Raw genomic sequence first — 20,229 nt, 5'->3', positions numbered from 1 at the left:
CAGAACTTTGGAAAGTATTGTTAAAAAGTCTTAAGGCCCCCTAATGGTGCATACTGGGCTAGTTAAATTTGGACACATTTTAGAGCTAAATGTCACTTTAATCATTAATGTCCTCTGACCCATTAAACTAGTTGTAGGGCTGTTTAAGGACAATGTCTTCACCCCGACTTTGATAAATCAAAGGGTAATTTCATAACACGCACATTCTACTTCATAAAAATATTTGTGACAGCTTGCAACAACTGTTCTGAGATGTTCAGTCATAAAGTCACACAAAGACATTTCTGCTTTACTTTTTTATGACATCATAAACTTTATATTGGTGACAGTGACTAGGCTGAAGTTCCATGAGATACAAACTGAGAATATGAAGAACATTAAATCGTATTCCACAAAAAACAGTGCAACCTAAGCAAATATATAAAAAAACAGATGACAAATGAAAATTACCACACATCTTTAGAACATTAATGTTTTATATGATTTTGTTCAAAGATCTTTTGGATTTTACGTTTTTAACAATGTCATACACGTGAAAGTGAAACGACTTAACATTATACTCTGGTTCACCGTATTATTCTGCAATGAAAACAGTCAAGATTCATTGCACAGCAGACTGCATTACCTGGACACATCTCTGTACAATTTAAGAACGAATTAAAAGGAACAAACTTTTACCTCTTAGCTCCGCCCACTGCCCTGTGCCACCCATAAATCTCACTAATTTATAAAGATCTCATTGTCCCATGATCACGCTTACACCAACCGGTCGACACCCAGAGGCAAGTCACAGGGTCTTTCTGCCGAAGGTGAAATGCGGCTGGGATGTTGGGCTCTGAGGGCTCAGAGAATGTTGGGTGACAGAGTGAGAGCAGGTTGGCGGGAACTCGGATTGGGGGAGAGCGTTTCGAGGGCAAAGAAGAAACGAGAAATGTGCCCATGCAATATCAGTCCACTGGCCGTTTCTCGCCGTGCTTCCTTGTAAACTCTTCAGCGTTCTTAAAGAATTTTTTACGGTCTTTTGAGTATTCTTCCGCAAGGTCAGCCCTCAAAGGGTGTTCTGGTTGGGGGTCGTTGACGAGGGCGATGAGAGACTGGATTACTGTTTAAGAGATAAAAACACAGATAATAATTATACCTGTGTCAAAATCCAAAGTTCTAGTTTAAGAGAGACTGTGTACCTTGGTCGGTTTTGGTTGCTGGTTTCCAGTTCTCTGCACTTATGACTGGTAGGCACACCTGACCCTTCTCATCAATATTTGGGTGGTAGATCTTTGTTTTGAATGTAATCTTTGGGGGTTTAAAGGGATATTCCGCAGGGTATGTGATCTCAATCCGGAATGCACCTTTATCATAGGGAGGGTTGTCCTTGAAAAAAGAATACAACATCAGATCTTAACAGACAACAAGTTATTCAATAAAAAACTGGGGATTTTATAAGAACTTACAGGAACAATGAGCCCTTGCCAGGTCAGAATGTTCGTCTCGTCAACCTGAATGTTGCGGAAATTTTTCATTCCAGATTTGCGAATTTCATCAAGTTCCTGTAAAACAGAGAATAAGATCCGCTAAAGTGATTCTGCTGTGAAACCGAAGACTTCTTAGACCTTGAAATGATATGAGAAAACTAAGTAAATGCGAAAGTACATTAACTGTGGTCACTTGCAACATCAATACAATTAAATAACACATCACAATCTCATAGTTCATATATCCGCGTGTGTATAAAACGTGTCACAGTTGTTTTTTTTTCAAATTATTTATCATCGTACAGCATTATCATATTACAAATCAGATACACTGAAACTCTTTCGAAGACAACAGACACTTCCTGTTTCGATCATTTTTGTATTATTATTATTTTACTGATAATATCGTAATGGGACATTCTTACTAAGTCAAATACTCGCCAATAACTCGTTTCTAAGATCGTCGTGATTTTTAATTGATCGGATTCCGTTTGTAAAGTCACACGTAAACTAGTTTCGATTCTGTTTTAACTCGCACAATCTATTCAACTTAACACCCAAGACGTGTTAACTTCGCACTAAACACTACGTCGTAACTTCATCTCGTTTAGGAGACGGTTCGCGTTTTATTTAAACCACAATGCTAGTTTCGTGTGAATATTCGAAGTAACGTTACAGCTAAGCTAGTTATCGTCATCTTCAACAAAATTCAAATCGGAGTCGTTTAAAGTTTCGTGTGTCATTTGAATCTGTAACACGTTCGTTTTCGACGATAAAACAAACGACATTTAATTGTATATGAGTAAAATCAGATTTATCAGGATATTTACCTTATGCAGTCGCCTGCTCGCCGCCATCTTGGATTTGCCTTTACCCACAAAGCACCGCGCGCTGAATTCACATCCCCTTCTGTCCTAAACATTATAAATTATTTTTAATATAAAGCCAGACTACTGAATTCTCCTTTTATTGTTTTGATTTATGTCGATCGCAAAATTAGTGACTGTCTTTCAATGACGTCAATAATATAAACTAATAATACAAGCTGTTTACGTTTCACTTCTCAGTTTGAAGAGTAAGCTACACTTTTAAGCATATGTTTGATGCCATGTTTGTAAAAACGTCATAATTGATCATTATTTAATTATGTGACATTTTAATGGTACTTATAGCATTAAACGGTTTTGTTTACTACACCACGGACCACGATGCTTATTGAGTTAGTCCACCAGGGGGCGTACGAGGACCTTAATAGTGTTGCACTTTCAAACCCCATAGTGGCAATTAAAATAGTACTATATTTCTAACACGATCTTTATTACTTCATATTTAATGTTTATTTCTTACAATACTAATCTAAGGCCAAGACATTTCAACTCTACAATATCAAGATGGGGACAATTTGGAGTTTATTTTAAGACTTCAAGTAAACATGATGTTGATATTATATGATGGTTTTCTTTGTCAATTAATGCATACTTGATCCATCTCATTACACTTTAGCACCTCTAAATATGTATATTCACAGAATATATTATTTTGCACGATAGTTTCTTTATATTTCTGTATGTTTGATTCCTTATTGTTTTATTAGTCTTTTATGTGTCTATCTGATGTATCACTGGATGCTTACAAAAGAGATTTCCTTATGATTCTCAAATGTGCATGTTGTGAGTGTGCATGTGTTTTTGTTTTACAGTTCACTTAAAAATTCCTTGTTTTAAATGAAATGTTATTGAAATGGTGAAATAATTATACTAACCATAAAGACTCGTATGTGGACTAGAACATGAAGATGCAACTAATAAACACACGCACGCACGCACGCACACACGCACGCACAGCATTTGGCTTGCAAATCTGGCAACACCAGCAGCTGCAGGTTACGGCAAGCAAGCAGCACCACTCCAGCAGCCCGGGGCTATTGAGGCAAATGAGGGTGTGTGGCTGGCAAAGGCAGGGCACTTGGCTCTTTCTCCCCCTCTTTACTGCCTCTCATTCAAATGTGGGTCAGGGGTGAGTATTTCTCACGTCACACGAGCTCGCAAAGCAAGATGGCGCTCGGAAAGCTGTGAGATGTGAAGATAGGATGGCTGTTTAAACGCTTTCTGTCCATGCATTAAGGTAAATCCGCTTTATTCTTAAACGTGCATTTCGTACTTAATAATAAACGCTGCTTTGGGAATGCGCAAATGTTTACGTTCGTAGGCGGTTTGGCGATTACGCTCGCGTGCCCACCGGGGCTTTTAATGCACACACAAGCAGCGCGAGCGCAGCCTGGCAGAGGCAAACGGTGTGTTTTGTGTGATGGGTTACCCGCAGCTCTTCGGTATTGCTCGTGCATTGATCCAAAACGACATTATTGGCATAACGTGTATTTAAACGCATGCGTGTTTATAGCGAAGTAAACACGATTCATCGATACAGTGAACGGTTGGTTGGCAGGACTGGATGAGCCTTTATGTGGACGGCATTCCTGCCCCTCCCTCCCCTGTGTGTATTTACCTTTAACATCTATCCCATATAATGTTTAATCATGCTTTTGTGTCGTTAATGCACGAGATGCCATATAATAGTAAACATTTGAGATTAAACGTGTCGGAGGATGCATTATTATTATTATTATTATTAGTGAGAACTTGATTCGTGGTGTTTATCGTGGGTGGGTTGTTATTATTATGAATGAAATGATCATTTTGAGGTGATAACGTTTGTTTGTTGTTCGCGAATGTTACAATGTTGCCTGTGAAGATCACGCGCACAGATTCGTTTATGCACTTTTTGTTACATTGTTGCGTTTGGCGTTGGATGTAAACATTCCGTTTCTGTTGTTCCGGGCAAGTTTTGCGTTTCTTATTTTGACTGCGATCAAACATCGATAGTTTGTTCAAATCAACGATCGCACTGAGGATGGGTGCTCGAAGAACCTTTTAAATCTCATCCATTTTAATGACCTGGGGGAGGGGGGCTTGTTTTACAGTGCTTTCAGATCAGCGCCCCATCATTAAAGTCATCAAGATTGCTTGAACCAAACATACCGTATAAAAACGTCTATCAATTATGTGACTGTAAACAACCAGATATCCGCAGGCGTAGAGATCAGAACAGTATTTGTTTGATCAGGATGCCATTTATGGTGCACAGCACACCATGGTGGGTAAAGTAGAAAGGTGTAAGTATTGATAAATGTGATGGGCGCTCTCTGCTGTTGTGAATGTATGAATGAAATATTTAGAAGGTAAACAAACCTGCAGATATCCTTTGAGAGTGCGGTGATGTTGACACGGCCATGACACACTTATTTTTCTGTAAATGCAAAGGTATTGAGGTATGAGAATAAAAGATGCGTTAAATGGATGTAGCGGCATTCGTGTTAAGGTCCAATCAATACTGGTATGAATGGAAGGCCTTGGTTTCTGCTTTGAATAATGCAGATGATGGGATCTATTGAGTGAATGGGGTGGGGACGTGTATTAAGACCATTATAATTGAGAGGGCTTCTTTTTTAACGTGTGTTGTGGGTGCAGATTTCATCTTAGCCTAATTTGACACCCGGTCGACCGCAGTTACACTGTTGGAAGAAAAAAGCATTTTTTACGCTGTTTCTGACAGTTTGTCTGTTTATCTAAAGACAACCGTACTTGCCTCCGTGGACTGTTTGGTAATGATGGAAAAGTATGTTTAACAAGCTCCTCTTAAGATTACAGGTGTGATGTTTTTGAACAGGAATGTGGCTTTAAACGCTGTTTGTGAAATGTTGAAATAATTCTTAACAGCCCTGTTTCTTTACTTGCCCAGAAAATAGGTTAACTTTTGTCTAATTGTTTCGTTTGAACTCTTTTAGGAGTAAACGTATAGGCTCACATGTCTGTGTATGAATGTATGCATTGTGTGCATGTTGCTTTAGGCATAACCCCATGTCTGCAATCTTGTCCAACATGCTTGGTATGTTTGTTGACTAGATCCTTTTAACCTTAAACCTTTTTAACAATGTTTTGTTAACTTCAGGGCCTGTTTCAACATTACCAAGAACCAAATGTACTTTTGGTTTAGCCAGAATAACAGAATCCGCCCTGTGTGCCAGCTTCTGTAGCTCAGTGAGACAGTGTGTTGGCAACACAAAAGCTGCAGGTTTGAATTCCCAGAGAACACGGGATAGTTTGGATAAAAAATGCCAAATGCATAAAAATGTAAACGTGCGTGCAGATGGTCAAATGGCAACAATCATTCTTTTATTTTATGCAGCATGTATTTCAAATAACCAGAAGTGTAATTATAATAAACAAAACATTTCATTGTGCCTTGTTCTTCAAAGTAATTCCCCATGTTCTTGGTGAACCCTGGTCAGTTTTTAGCACATATAGGGTGTGATATTGAATGAAATGGACAGGCGTGGTGTGGGGGGGGGGGGGTTAAATTCTTCAGATAAGGGATATACTGTGTTATCAGACTCTTAGTTGTTGCATCACATCATTTGGATCAGGTCTTCCTGGCTCCTGCTCTCAGGAGGTTAGTGGTTGGTTACAGTAAGCACTTAGATCTTAGTGTTTGTAGGTGTCTCTTATCAAGTTACCTCACCTGATGTCATTAAAACTAAACAAAGATTTAGCTATTTTTAGAGATTGAATCATTATTAAATCATTCCTTTGGATGACGTGAACTCTGTCATGACGTTGTAGATATTCTTCTACACAATCTTCCAAAGGTTGGATGCTATATGTGAGTGGATCTCATGAATAATGTTTGTTTGACCATTGTCCTGTTTACTCGCCTTTGTCGTTCCAAACATGATTGACTTTTGTCCTTCTGCAGAACTCAAGAGAAGATATTTTGAAAAACGTTGAAACATCGAACCTCATTGACTTCTGTCGTATAAACACAAAACCAACACATTTCTTAAAATATGTTGGTTCTGAACCACAAGAGGGTGAATAAATGATGACAGAATTTTCGTTTTTTGGTGAACATTTATCACTTTACTGCTTTTTTACAGCATTAAGACAATACAATTGGGGCCCTCAGGGGTCCGCAGCAGCAGATAAGCTTGTTTATGAGGTTAAGCACACCGCCTGCCTGACTTGTTTACCCGTGATGTTACTGGACCCTCTTGCACTTTGACATTTTTTTTCAGACAACAATCTGTGTGATTAGAGCAGCCGTTTCATCTGCGGGACATCACCGCTCCTTTATGAGAAGCTGGAATGTCTGCGTTTGAAAGACCAGCAGCATCTTATCAAGACTTCTGGGCAACTCTTTAGATAAACCCCTTTCTCACATGTTCCTCGTCTTTGTGCTTATTCTCGTTTCTTTTTTTAACCAGCAGTTTGTCTAAACAGAAGATTTATTTGACTTTTTTTTTAAGAAATCCTTAATGAGGAAAATTATATAACATATATATGTCTCTTATTCACCTTAAAAACACAAAATAAACGACTATTTCAATGAATTATATTATGCAGTTATAAACAATATAACAATGCATGTACTGTCACAAACTCAACTGAATTGCACAAAAATTATTAAACCGTAAACAATTATAAAAAAAATCCAAATTACTTTACAGGTGCAGCTTTTAGTAAAGATCTGTAGTCTTTTTCTTTACATGCTTTTTGCATAGTGCTCATGTTAGCCGAGGTGGCGATCATATAATGCTTTCAATCTTCCTTCCTCCACCGACTGAACGCTCATAGCCTTCAGAGAAACAGTTAAAACTACATAAACACATCATGTTTTATGCTTAGATTGGACATGTGTAAGAGTAGTTTTTGAAGAGGTTTGCCCGTGAATGTATTTAAAATAACGTAATGTGAACTTGCAATTACTATTCTCAACTTGTGGTACAGTCCGTTGCTGTTCAACGAATGTTAAAACCGTCCGTCTAGCGCGTGTTTACATAAAGAAACGGTGGGAAAGTAGCGCTGCTGGATGGAAAATCACGTTGTCTTTATGGATGTCTGCGCACAGGTTAAATATAGGGAGCATATGCCAACTCCTTCCTGGTGGAAAATTCTTCAAAAAACGACTTAAAACCCATCTCTTCTGTGAATACCTGACAGACAATTTTATTTAAAGAATTCAGTGTACACTCAGTGCATTCAGTGTAACCCGCTCTCTTTCCCTCAACAGGTATTGTTATGGCTTTTGTTGCACCTATTGTACTATTGCTCTTTTATGACATATCGCTTATTGCTCCCCGAACTCTTTGTAAGTCGCTTAGGATAAAAGCATCTGATAAATGACTGAGTGTAAATGTAATTATGCGACTAAAATGGTCGCAATTTCGAGCCGTGAGGATATGGTGCACATCGGATCTCGCAAGATCTCTTGCCACGAGATCTCGTCACACCCTGACTAAACAGATTGGGTGTTTTGTTACTCAGGCAGTTCCTTTTTTGTAATTCACTGAGATATGGTATCATACCTGGTCGTACTGGTTCTTGTGCGACAGGTATATGGGGATGTTTAGAGAACCCATTTTGAAGAAGTCAACTTTTTTTTTTGAAGTGTATGATTAAAATCCATTTCCATGGTTTGAAAGTTTTACATCAAGAGTTCCTCAATTGATTTGTTGTTGATAGCTGCAGTTTATGCCTTTTTTTTATTGCATTGATACAGTGTGCACATTGTGTCGATGAAAATGTAATTTATCATCTGTACCTTGAGACTTGAACAGATACTTCAAACAGTCTTTAACACTGATGGATATTCTGACCTCATTATTGGTTTTGGTTTGTCTGTTGTCATGAATAACCTATAGATCTGTTTTAGAAAACGATTCTTTGTGGTTATGTTTAGAAATAGTCACCCTGGAAAGTATGTTTTTTCTGGGCTCTGATCTTTTTTTAAATGTCTGTTTTTCTGTCCAGGCTATTTAGGTGTTGTTTCTTTTATTCAAGTCCGTGTAAGCTCAATTTAAATATGCTTTATACATAATTCACTCAAATATGGCTTTAATCTATATTCAAGGATACCCGTTTGGAATAATCCGTATTGCAAAATTGAAATTGGTTAAATATTAATAAACATAGTCTCATCGACAAAATGGTGAAACGCAACATGTTGCGTTTGTTCAACGATAATTTCACCGTTTCCCACAGACACGCCAGCATTACAGAGATTCTGCTTCATGTTGGGACCTGCTCACCCAGAGCAGTGGGTGCTGGTTTACCTGCTTCCCACCACACCCTCGGTGTTCTCCCAGCTCGGGTTTCAAGCTAGCTGTCTGTCACACAAGCCGCCCGGTGACGTCCAATAACCTTTTTACCCAACCCCCATATGATAACAAAGGGACTGACCCTGGAGGCTGGCATTAATGACTGCTGGCAGGAACGTTAAGCTGTAGTGGACGCCCACAGAAGAAAAGAAATTGTGTTACTGTTCAAGTCTTTCATCTCTTTTCTCCTTTAAGCTGAAAGATGAGAATTGGATCAGAATATGTTGCCAGTTTAAACGTGCCATCATAAAGAGTTGAGCCATGCCATTTATTAAGAATTTGGCAAAGGTTTTGAATTATATATTGTTTACTTTATGTCTGACAATGTGATGTACACTTACATGAGAAATGAAGGCTAACGGGTGTGTTTACCTCAGTGCCTGCCATGATGAGACCAACCCTCTTACAACTTGATCACTTTGATAAACAAACTTAATATGAACTCTGAGAGTTTTCTGAGAGTTTAAGCGCTTGTGTTGCTAAGGGGTCAGTTGGATATAAAATCACAACTGTGCAGGAGCTGGTGGGGAATTTGTCTAATACAATTTTGCACTTCGAAAACATAGTATTAAAATAAGTTCTTTAACGTTTTTTGTTGTTTTCTATTGTAGGCTTCATAGGGGAAGACACAGAAGTTGGAAATGGAATTGCCAAATCATGCCAAACAATTGCTACTGCAGCTGAACCAACAAAGAGCCAAAGGTTATCTGTGTGATGTCATCATAGTTGTCGAAAATGCCCTGTTTCGGGCACACAAGAACATCCTGGCAGCCAGCAGTATCTACTTCAAATCCCTCATCCTTCACGACAACTTGATCAACCTCGACACGGACATGGTCAACCCGTCGGTTTTCCGTCAAGTTCTGGACTTCATTTATACCGGCAAGCTTTTGTCCTCCGATCAGTTCAGCGACCACAATTTCAACGCCCTGTTGACGGCAGCAAGCTACCTCCAACTTCACGAGCTGGCAGCTCTCTGCAGAAAGAAGCTGAAGCGCAACGGGAGATCGCTCCTGACCAAACCAACCACCCCAACCAATGGCAGAACTTCTAGAAACCAAAGGCTGTCCTCCACACCCGTAACTCCAAACCAAATGTCAGGGTTAAAAGATGGTGAAAAGGTGAAGAGGCACGAGGACCTGCTCAAAGATGACCTGTCAGAAGACGAGATGTTTGTGAGAAATGCCAACTCGCTGAGTCCCTCCACGAGTAAGAGTGGAAGCAACGGCACTTGCGGCATCCAGGAACTTGGCCTGGATCTTTCCAAGAAAAGTCCCTCAGGGAGCACCGCCACTGAAGAAGTGAGTCCCAGCAGCATCCCTCAAGAATCCCCTCAATCTGCCTCAGAATCTAACAGTGCCTCATTCGAAGAGAACGCCAACATGCAGAACCTCGCCGGCGGGGAGCCCATGGAGCTCGGAGGAGGAGATTGTGAAGATAGTCAGCCCCCTCCCGTCATTGACCAGCATAAAAGCTCCCGCCAGGTCACCCGGCATAGGCGGACACCCAAGAGCGAAGGTAACAAAGGCGAAGAGGAACGAAGAACTTTACCCAACGGCGTCGCCAAACGGTTGAACGTGGCTGGCGAGCGGCTCCCTGGCGGTGGAAAAGAGGATGAGGAAGGTTTCGACAACGGACAAGAACAGAGCGAAGATAGCGGACACAGTGAGAGCGAAGGTGGGCGGAACAGCACCAATTACATCTACCGCCAGGACGCCACGACATTCGAGCCAGCCCTCGGCGACAACCTGTACGTTTGCATCCCCTGCGGTAAAGGCTTCCCAAGCTCTGAGGAGCTGAACGCTCACGTTGAGACTCACACGGAGGAAGAGCTGTACATCAAAGAAGAGGACGACGAGTCCTATCCAAAGGAAGACGAAGTAGAGGCTGAAGACCTGTCTTCGCAAGTGACCCACGTCCACAGCACAGAGTCACGCCGCTTCAGCTGCTCGGTCTGCAACAAGAGCTACAAAGATCCAGCCACTCTTCGGCAGCACGAGAAGACCCATTGGCTCACTCGTCCTTTCCCCTGCAACATCTGTGGCAAGATGTTCACCCAACGCGGCACCATGACGCGCCACATGCGCAGCCACCTGGGACTGAAACCGTTTGCCTGCGAGGAGTGCGGCATGCGCTTTACCCGCCAGTACCGGCTCACGGAGCACATGCGGGTCCACTCAGGTGAGAAGCCGTACGAATGTCAGCTCTGCGGGGGCAAGTTTACCCAGCAACGTAACCTCATTAGCCACCTACGAATGCATACCTCCCCGTCATAAGCCAAAGACTCCTGGAGCAGCGGGACCCTCGAGAAAGAGAGACCTCTCACACCTTTTCCTTTGAAGAAACCCAAAGCAGGATTCTCCTCTGCTTTTGTTACAGGAGGAGCCATTCAAACAAGGATTCTCAACAGAATAAACCCATGGGTACGGTTTCATAGGCTTACGATTATTATCCTTTTTTTTTCTTTAAATTTAGCCGTGAATGTAAAACTGGGTACTAATGCTGTCGTTTGATTCCTTCAGACCACTCGGAACCACTGCAGTCTATGCACTGGTTTTGTCCACTTTGAGTTTATGTGGTCTGTCCCTTTTTGGTATCCCAGAAATATTAATTGATTGTTTCTCTTGGTCTTGATTTAAACATATCCCTCGCAATAGTTATGCTGGTATATATGCCAGTAAGAGACCAACTCTAAGAGAGGTCAAGCTTGTGATGACCAAGTGCATACCTCTATTGCAAATTCAAAGGTTTGATTCTTTAATGTGTCCCCAAGGGTCGGACAGTGTTGTTAGAGGTGTTTCATAAAAGCTTTGTGCATCCAACCAAACATTTCCCAGTTTGCCTGCTCTGTAACCATTGGCTTATGTTGGCTGTAGTTGGGGCAACGCGTCGTCCTGTAGCTTTGTATAATAACTGAACCATCCATGGTTGGTAATTTGTCAATGCAGCAAAAACCAACAGCTTTTGAGTTGCTGATGCAACATGATGCGTACCACCTACATCTGGACACAAGCCAATGGAAACGTGCCGAAAGAGAGGCGGTGGGCGTTCTTTTGAGCTTGTGTCTCACATAGTGTGTAGGGTTTACTTTGAAAGAAAAGCCAAACTTAAAGGTACTTTTAGGTGACTTTAGATAACTTATTGATATGCTTCTGTGAATGTTTTAACTGGAAGTTTGGGGGGTTTGGGATGGTTTGGGTGATGGGTCGGATGGGTTTTTTTGTTTCTTGTTTTTTTTTCCCTTCACCGAAAAGGCAGGTACCTACGGTCTTGTCACATTCTACCTCTTAATTCTCAAGAACAATACATTCATTGGACAAGCGGAGGTCTCTGAATATAGATGTACAAAGTTTGCGGAGGTTTTAAAGTAGTCATGCCCGTCGACAAATTTTTAAGTTGTAAAAGCATTAATGTAGAAAATAGCTTCTTTAAGGTATTGAAAGTTTTATGTCAGAAATCCAAAGAGAAAAGTGATGTTGCAAAGAATGACTTGCCAACAAACAGTTCCTGTAGAATATCCCTACCAAAGGTCTTCGATTACGCTTCAGGCGGTACGGACGTCATTCTGTCGTAGTTCTCGATAAAGAGCAATGTAGTGGGACGTTAGTTTGTACTTGACATTGACTAAAAACCAATGAACTTCTTTCCTCTGGGCCGCTGGCTTTCCGTTGATGAAGTTTACAATAGTTTCTTAAGAGTGTCTTTCAATTTCTTACTTTGTCTGCCGAAGAACTTCAGAAGGACTCATTTTAGTTCAGACCAAGAGAAAACTGTAAGAACGAAAAGCGAGCGTTGTTGATTTTTGTTACATATTGATGGTGTTGGAAATCTTGGATTGAGGAAGTGATACACTGGCTTGCTTCTCGGCCATCAGACTCCAAAAAAATATTTTGTCATGTTAGTTATGTGGTGATCATTTATTCACTTCTGTATTATGTAAAGTATGCATGTTCTGAAAATACTTTGTCAGGGTTTGGATAAATGCTGACGGATGTATTCATAGTTTTCTTTCGCTGCCATCTTCATGGTCTTGTTCAGTTATGTGTTATCTCAATCCCAGTGTATCACATTCCATATGTAGTTCTTAATGTAAACGTCTTAATGGCATTTCTTTTGAATGGGTTATTTATTTCCCCGGTTCTGTCTCCAGTGTTCTGTGTTTCAGCTCGTGATGGGGAGCCAGCTATAGTTGTGTTCAACGGAGCTCTGTTTACACCTCTTTTTCCTGGAATCCTTGGCTGGTTGTTTTCTTTCACCTCTCATAACATTTTTGTGCAAATTGAATTCGAGTTCAAGTCAATACACTGGATTTATGCTGCGCTTATGACATTATTGCATTTGATATCCAATTCGGCTGCATGCGACATGGACAAAAGTGGACAAAGTCATTGATTTATATGGTGACCAGTAAGGGTTACATTTCTTAGGTTGCGTATCGTGGATCGTAAAGTTCTAAGAGTTTGTTTTGTTACAGTTTAACCAAGTGCGCTCTGGCGTTGATACCTCAACTCAGGGAGACTAGTTTCTGTTTTGTTTATAAAAGGATTCCAGGAAAAAGTTCCCGTTGATATCTCGCTGATTTACGAGCACTTCATTTCAACAACATTAAAGAATTGTTGTCATGGGGAAGACGACGCTCCCTTTCAAGACTATAGATGCGAGAACGGGGAAAGCAGAAAAAGAATGACAAAATGTTCAAACTGTGACAATAATGTTTCTACTTCAAAACTTCAGGGATAGCTCTGCATGTTTTGAAATGCAGAGCTTTCGACCACATTTGTACGACTGTGTCAATTTCTGTATTTTAATGATGAGAAACAAAACACTAGTTTTCTTACGAAATAGATTTTACGAGAGTACATATCCCATTTCAAAACGACGCCTTGAAAGAAAAAAGAAAAAACAAAGCCAGAGATGTTAGAGGAAGTTCAAGGGTGTTTTTGAACAAAGAAAATGAAAAGAATAAAAAAAGCATTCTAGTTAACGCAAAATGTATAAAGGAATACGATGAAAGCTCATACCCAAAATTTCTGACTATTTTCTAAACCAAAGCACATTTTGAATGATTGATCGATTGATTGTCTGACAAAAAGATTCTTGTGTATAATATCTCATTGTTTACATAAACTCTTACAGTCACAGACCTCAGGTGAGGGGAGGCCAGCGTGAGCGTGCTTCTGCGTAGGTTACACCGAAAGTCAAACGTAACTGTGAGTCTTACCCTGTGAACATATCCGCTGCGTTGTGGATTTTACCAACCACTCGATGTACAATTGGTCCCATAAGCAAATCACCCCGTCGTTGATGCCAACGTTTCAGAATTTGCTGCTTTTGTTGTTTTTTTAATTATGTAAATACGCATGAATACGACTACGTACACGTTTACCTCGAAGTAATACTCTTTAGGACTTGCTGCAAATATATATATGAATATAAATAAATATATTTTATTTTTGATTTTTTAGAGTTCTTTCACTTCTTTCTTTTTGATCATGTCTTGTATATTTTGGGTCCACAAAAGAAGCAGGTGAAAAGCGTCTGGCCTCTCCTCCATCCACACTGGTGCAAACACTTACTGACAGTGTTCACTTTTTTATCAAATGTCTATTGTCAGTGCTGAATGTATTTATTTGTTGATCCTGTTTTCACTTTTGCTAAAGAGTTCACTTTGTGCGAGGCGACTTGTCTTCAGGGTTTGAGTTCCTTCTGTTAGCTGAGAGGTAAATAAAATTAAACGACACAAGACGTCGATCATTTTCAAGCCTGTGAAGATAGACATGAGGAATGTATTTCTCCATGAAGTGTCCGTCATAAACGCCCTTTTGTAACCCCTGTCTCGCTCGAAGCATGCACGCGTTTCTGTGGTCCACACTTGAAGGCTGTTTGTCCGTTTTAAATGTTCTCTGTTCGCCTGGAACGGACCTTTTAGAATTGTCAAAGGCGCTCAAGGTCGTGTTTACTGTACAGAACCGGCGGTGTTGTCGTGCGCCATCGTTTAAGGCTGACCCCAGATCTGTTTTTCTTTCTTACAAATGCCCACCAGAGCCAAAGGTTTCACACACTTATTGTAATTCAAGGCATCAGACAGAATGCATCTTATAATAATATCAAATACCTTCAAGCTTTATAAAAATGCACTTTCCTGTTCTCACCCAGGTCCTTTGGATCCGGCCGACGCATCCGTTATTTGAACTGAAAATGTTTACGTCTTCATTTGCGAAGCTTTATACAGAATCTCTGGTTAAACGATAGACATTATCTCACACTTGTTTGCTGCTAATGTGTAGTTTGTTCCGATTATTCTACATATCCCGTATAGTATTATGTTGTGACGTTGCCTCAGCATAACTGGAGTTGGGCGTTCGCAGGGACCTCGGGTTACGAAACCAACCCAAACTAAACCAAAGCAACATTCACGAGCATGTGCATAGCAGGTGGGTATTTCCCCATATGGTTTTACTTAAACCTCATATCACATCATAGAAATGCTTTAGTCATGAGCTCGTCTGTTCGTAGCCCAATGCTGCGATTCTTTAAGCATTCCATGAACGTATCTGTCAGTATTTTCCTTTCGGAGGGAAGCTTGTTGCCACGTTCAAAGTTTGCGAATGAAAGCAAGTTTCCCTCGACGTGTTGTGTTTTTATTATTCGGTCAGCCTTGAACAGGGTTCGCAGACAACACGGCGGTTTTACGTTCCATCTCCTCCGAGAGCTTGTATTCAGGTCAGAGCTGCGTGCGGCTCAAATTCTGTGTCATGTGAATGAAAGTGTACAGAGCTCATCTCACACTCAGTCTTAATGTACAGCTACCAGAAGTCATTTTAGAATCTTTTCATTAAAATCTTGATCAAATAATCTCTGCTCATGTCTGTCTTTGTGTGTTTACAATTGCTTTTCTGTTTATTATTTACTAAACAAGTATCACTGTAACCGTTGCACACTCGGAGGAATATTTATTGTATTTAGTCTCCGATGTTTCCTCGAAAAGGGTTTAATAGACATTGAAACGGAAATAAACGAGTGTAATTGTTTAAGATCTATTAAGAGTACGGAGGTGTAAAATGAATGTAGATTGTAGAGATCAAATCAATTTAACGAGAAATGTTTCATATTGAGATCTTCAATAATATTGACATTTGTTTGCAGACTTGACTGATCTGAGCTCAGTTTGAGAGCTTGCTGACATGATTTCTAAAACTTTGTGAAATGCGTGACGTTTTAGGAGAAATATGTAAAAAGTTTCCATTTGGTCTCCATTTATTCTCATTGTAGGAGAAATAGTCGAGATTTTAAAGAGATTTCATCTGCCACTTTTGTTTGTTAAAGGCAATAAAACGATACAAATTATTCTTTGATTTAAAAGAGCAGAATATCAGAGACTTACACCCGTAAACACTCAAAATATTAAGCCAACGATCACAATTTCTATGAAAAAAAAGTACAAATCTAGTGTAAATCTGCTTAAAGTATAAAGTGCGTTTTTGTGAGTCATTTCAGTTTAAATCCGTTATTTTGTTATGCACGCACTCCTAGTTTCTTCTGAAAAAATGCAAATCCAGTTACATTAAAGCGATTGAATCTGGGCGTCTTCAAAGCCCATCATGCAGAAGCGCGTTCAGACTTCACCCTGCAGGACGGGTCGAGTCGTGAGCCCAGGGGTCGCCGATGATTAATGACGAGCGGGTGAGAGGGACCCCCGGGCCCCTCCCCCCGATCGGGCTCTAACCGGTCGTGGCACGAGATCTTCGTCTGCCATCTGGGAGCCCTTCAGAGAGCTTCACCAATCAGAGGCGGCCGGCGGCTCCTTGGCCGGCACTTTTCTCTCCCCTCCGCCGGGCCCTCTGCTCTGCATTCTCGGGGCCATTTAGACCGGCCCTCCTTTTGTTCCTCCCCAGGCTTGCCAGTGTATGTCAAGAGGCCAGCGTGCACCTCCCTGCCCCGAGGGAAAAGAGGGTTGGCATTTTTATGGTCGTTGTGTGGCTGATTCTACGGGGCCATTAAGCCCCGCCTCAAGTGGTGTCACATGCCAAATGACCCTGAATGGGGTCAGTTTCAGGCACAATGAGTTGTATGTTGATGTCACCTCCCCCCCTCGCCCCCTTCTGCTAAGTATAGATTAACTATAGACGCATCTGCGGATGACCAAAATCACATGCAGATCTTGCGAGGAGCCCTCGGACGCGTGAAAGGCCATTCAGCGTCTAATGCCCATGATTGTTGCATCTGCTGCGGCATGCAAATTCGTATTGGAAAATAAATGCATTAGGTTTCGCACCATATGTATCATATCACTTTTAAACATGATTTATTTTGCCGGACAGGAGATTTAGTACTGAGCTTCAGCATCCTTTTTGTTTAATCCCTCCTTTTTCACAACCTAAAAGCCTAATACTGTATCTGAATAAATGAAATCACGTTTTCCAAACACCTCCCGAAAGCTGTTTTTGCCTGGCCTCCAGTTTGCATAAAAAGTGTTGCACCAGGTGTCTGCTTCACCAGTACAGCAGCTGCCCCTCGAACCCTGGATTAATGCATGAGAGGGGGGCGGATACGTGCAAGCCCGTCCGGCAGAATTGAATCTATTCTTCTCTTTCTTCTGTGTCTCTTTCACCCCACTGAATGTAATGGCACAGTCTGCCAGGCTGACAGCGCAACGGCCAAAAGAAACGGCCCTACAGGTGGTGGGCACTGCGAGAGTTTAGCATATTGATCCTTTCACATGGAACAGTACAGCAGCCTCTCAGAGCGAGCGAGAGAGGGAGAGATAGAAAGACCGGACCTCCACCCCGTCCCCCCGCTCTTTATTTACACTGTGCCATGGCGCTATACAAAACAGGCTTTGGGGCAACAGATAATGGGCTCCTTTGCTTGAGGTTGAAGGGACGAGGCCACAAAAGACGCAAAGGGGAAAAAACGAACTCATGTGAAATTCTGATGCCGTTTTTTTCGTTTTCTTTATTTCTCCTTGATGATGTTAGACTGAGTAATTCAAAGCTCCCATAAGAAAATAACAGTTTGGGAACCATCAAGAGATTTACATTTTTGGTGTGAGGTTCACATGTTTCTTATAAATGTACTTTCGATATTTTTCAGTGAGTAGATGAGAAGAAACAGTATTTCATCATTTACTCGACCTCATGTCATTTCAAACGTATATGACTTACACGTTTATTTTTATTTTGAAGAACGCTGATCACCAAAACAATATCGGTCCCCATTGATTTCCATTGTATGGACACAAAACCGTTGAGACGTTTCTCAAAATATCTTCCTCTGTGTTCCGCCGAAGAAATAAATAAATTGAATCGCTGTTGGGGATGCTAATGGTAAAATAATTGAATGAAGTCTATTTTACAACTGGGATTTAATTAGAATGTGTATTTACTGATTTAAATGCATGTCCTATTAACGTCTGCCCCTAGATGCACGTTTAATAAGAAACTGTCAACTGCATTTGATAAACATGAATAGGTCACGTGGTCCCGGCCCTCCTCCATATGTATGCAGATTCATCAGGGGTCCTGAATCAAACCCACCACGGCGCACACATGCCATCAGCACATCCAGATTCAAGAGCCATTAATCACTTGTCATGTTGCGTTAGCTTTGTGTGTTTTTCCAGGAGGCAATGCAATCTCACTCGCATAAGCTTCTCTCAATACGGTAAAACTGTGATGAGCTGGGCACTAACCCACCGGCCCCTGAACTTGGCATCACCTGGCATGATGCAAAGACGCCATGCTGGCGTTGAATTTGGCAAAGAATGAAAAAAGGTCATTGTTGTTATTTTTTAACACAGTTGCGTGATGTTTTTGTCAGTGACACTCGGGTTCGAGTCCTGTGTGCCATGTCCAGAGTAAATATTACAATGTCCTAAAAACCTACAGTGTGTAATGTTGCTGTGTGTGAATGTTATCAGTCTGCCAAGTTGTAAACAAATAAAGTCATTGGCTTGGGATAAAAAAGGAATCGACACTGAATCACGCGAACGAGTCGTCTGTCGTCCAAATTTTTGTTCCAGGTCGGATCCGCGTCACTCTGTTAAATGTACACCTACGTGCCATTTGCGAGCTGCACGCGGTTGACCGATCACAGCAGACTAGATCATCTGACCAATCAGATCAGAGTAGGCTGACAGAAAGCAGGGTGATAGACAGATGAATCACCGAACGAATCATTGGAGAGTCAGTCAAGAAGTAAGGTAATTTATAAACTCAGGAAAATAATAAACATATTCATGCACTTTAAATGATGTCTTCAGTTAATGTCTGACATCGGTATTGTATGAAGTGAAGTTCAGAAGTACACCTGAAACAAACATTATGCTCGGAGTCATGTTTGCAGTGAAAGTAACATGTGAAATTGCATTTATGGTTGTTTGGACATCTTTTTCAACATGCATAGTCAACAACAGATCTCTCAACCCCTCCCTCTGTCTTCCATTGCTTGTCTAACAGACTCAATGGCTGCTCAGTACACAATCTCCTTTTATAAATCCTGCTCAATCTTACATGTCCGATAGAACGACTAAACTACCAGAATGATCTCAATGATCTCAAACTCAGTCCAAGCCCCTTGATGATTTTATTTCAGGTAATGATGTCACTGCCAATGATATCATAATTGGTAAATGAGCTGTGATAGAGTTCAAAATATTCACATTCTCAGATGAGTTTGGATGAGAGTGGAAACCCTGTGCCATGTTACACAGTTCATTTTTAGTTCAGTAAAGTTTGTGCGACCGCGACTGTTGTTTTCACATGCTTGGCACCTCAGGGTCAGTGTAAGTGTAAAGTATTCTTGACATGTTGTCGTGACGACAAACCACACATTAAATCCCATAATCTCTAAGCTCATTAAAATAACAGCAGAGCAGCTCTGCTCCACGTCAATCCAACCCTACCGTTCCCTTCAGACTGCATCAGTACACCGTCTACCATGTTTTTACTATGCTGTGGCTCAATGCCGCAGAAAACACAGTTGCAGTTGCACCCACAGGTAATGAGATTCGATCTGCTCACCGTCTGCGACTAATAACTGTGTTAGAGATAGAAAAGTCAGGGGTTCAATCCCCAGGGAACACACACACACACACTGCTAAGAAAATGCAGTTTTGCACAAGTGTCTATGTATTGAACCCATCTGATCACGTTTTTAAACAATGCCAAACATCTGCCCCCCACCGGCCCCGTCACGGGGCGGGGGTGCTTGAAAATTGCCCTGTCGTGAATAAACGGGCACGTTTGCGGAGATGGAGGACCACCTCCCCCATCCCTGAGTGCAGAGGGAGCAGTTGCCATAGCAACCCACAATTCCTGCTCGCGTATGGATGTAAAAGCGAAATTCCAGGAAACAGTGCAGCCTTTCTTTCACAAACCTAAACCTCTGAGCCACACGTGATGGTTATGGGAGAAACCTTCAGAAGTTGTCCGTGATGGATAAGGATATGGCCCCATAGTAACATCACCTTCAAAACCAATCATGTAAAATGAGGGTTTTCTTTACGGTACCTTTAATTCTGATGTAAATATGATACTTGAATTATTG

At 41.2% G+C, this 20,229-nt stretch overlaps 2 protein-coding genes across 3 annotated transcripts; one reads left to right on the top strand and one right to left on the bottom strand.

The window, feature by feature from the left end:
• Positions 1-74: 74 nt before the first annotated feature.
• Positions 75-2,532, bottom strand: ube2l3a (ubiquitin-conjugating enzyme E2L 3a). Its single transcript, XM_079448042.1, has 4 exons — positions 2,300-2,532; positions 1,449-1,544; positions 1,182-1,368; positions 75-1,102 (listed from the first exon to the last, which is right to left on the bottom strand). The coding sequence occupies exons 1-4, from the start codon at positions 2,324-2,326 to the stop codon at positions 948-950; spliced, it is 465 nt and encodes a 154-aa protein (XP_079304168.1). The 5' UTR covers positions 2,327-2,532; the 3' UTR covers positions 75-947.
• A 731-nt stretch (positions 2,533-3,263) lies between these two features.
• hic2 (hypermethylated in cancer 2) lies at positions 3,264-13,625 on the top strand. Of its 2 annotated transcripts, none has more exons than XM_079448040.1 (2): positions 3,264-3,593; positions 9,294-13,625. In XM_079448040.1, exon 2 carries the CDS (start codon positions 9,324-9,326, stop codon positions 10,956-10,958), a length of 1,635 nt encoding a protein of 544 aa, XP_079304166.1. In that variant the 5' UTR covers positions 3,264-3,593; positions 9,294-9,323; the 3' UTR covers positions 10,959-13,625. The 2 variants fall into 2 exon arrangements, with proteins under 2 accessions (XP_079304166.1, XP_079304167.1); XM_079448041.1 differs by having other exon boundaries at positions 3,302-3,485.
• Positions 13,626-20,229: the final 6,604 nt, after the last annotated feature.

The sequence above is a fragment of the Barbatula barbatula genome, assembly GCF_947034865.1.
Source record: "Barbatula barbatula genome assembly, chromosome: 24".
NCBI lineage: Eukaryota > Metazoa > Chordata > Actinopteri > Cypriniformes > Nemacheilidae > Barbatula > Barbatula barbatula.
This window is presented reverse-complemented; position numbering and strand designations above follow the sequence as displayed.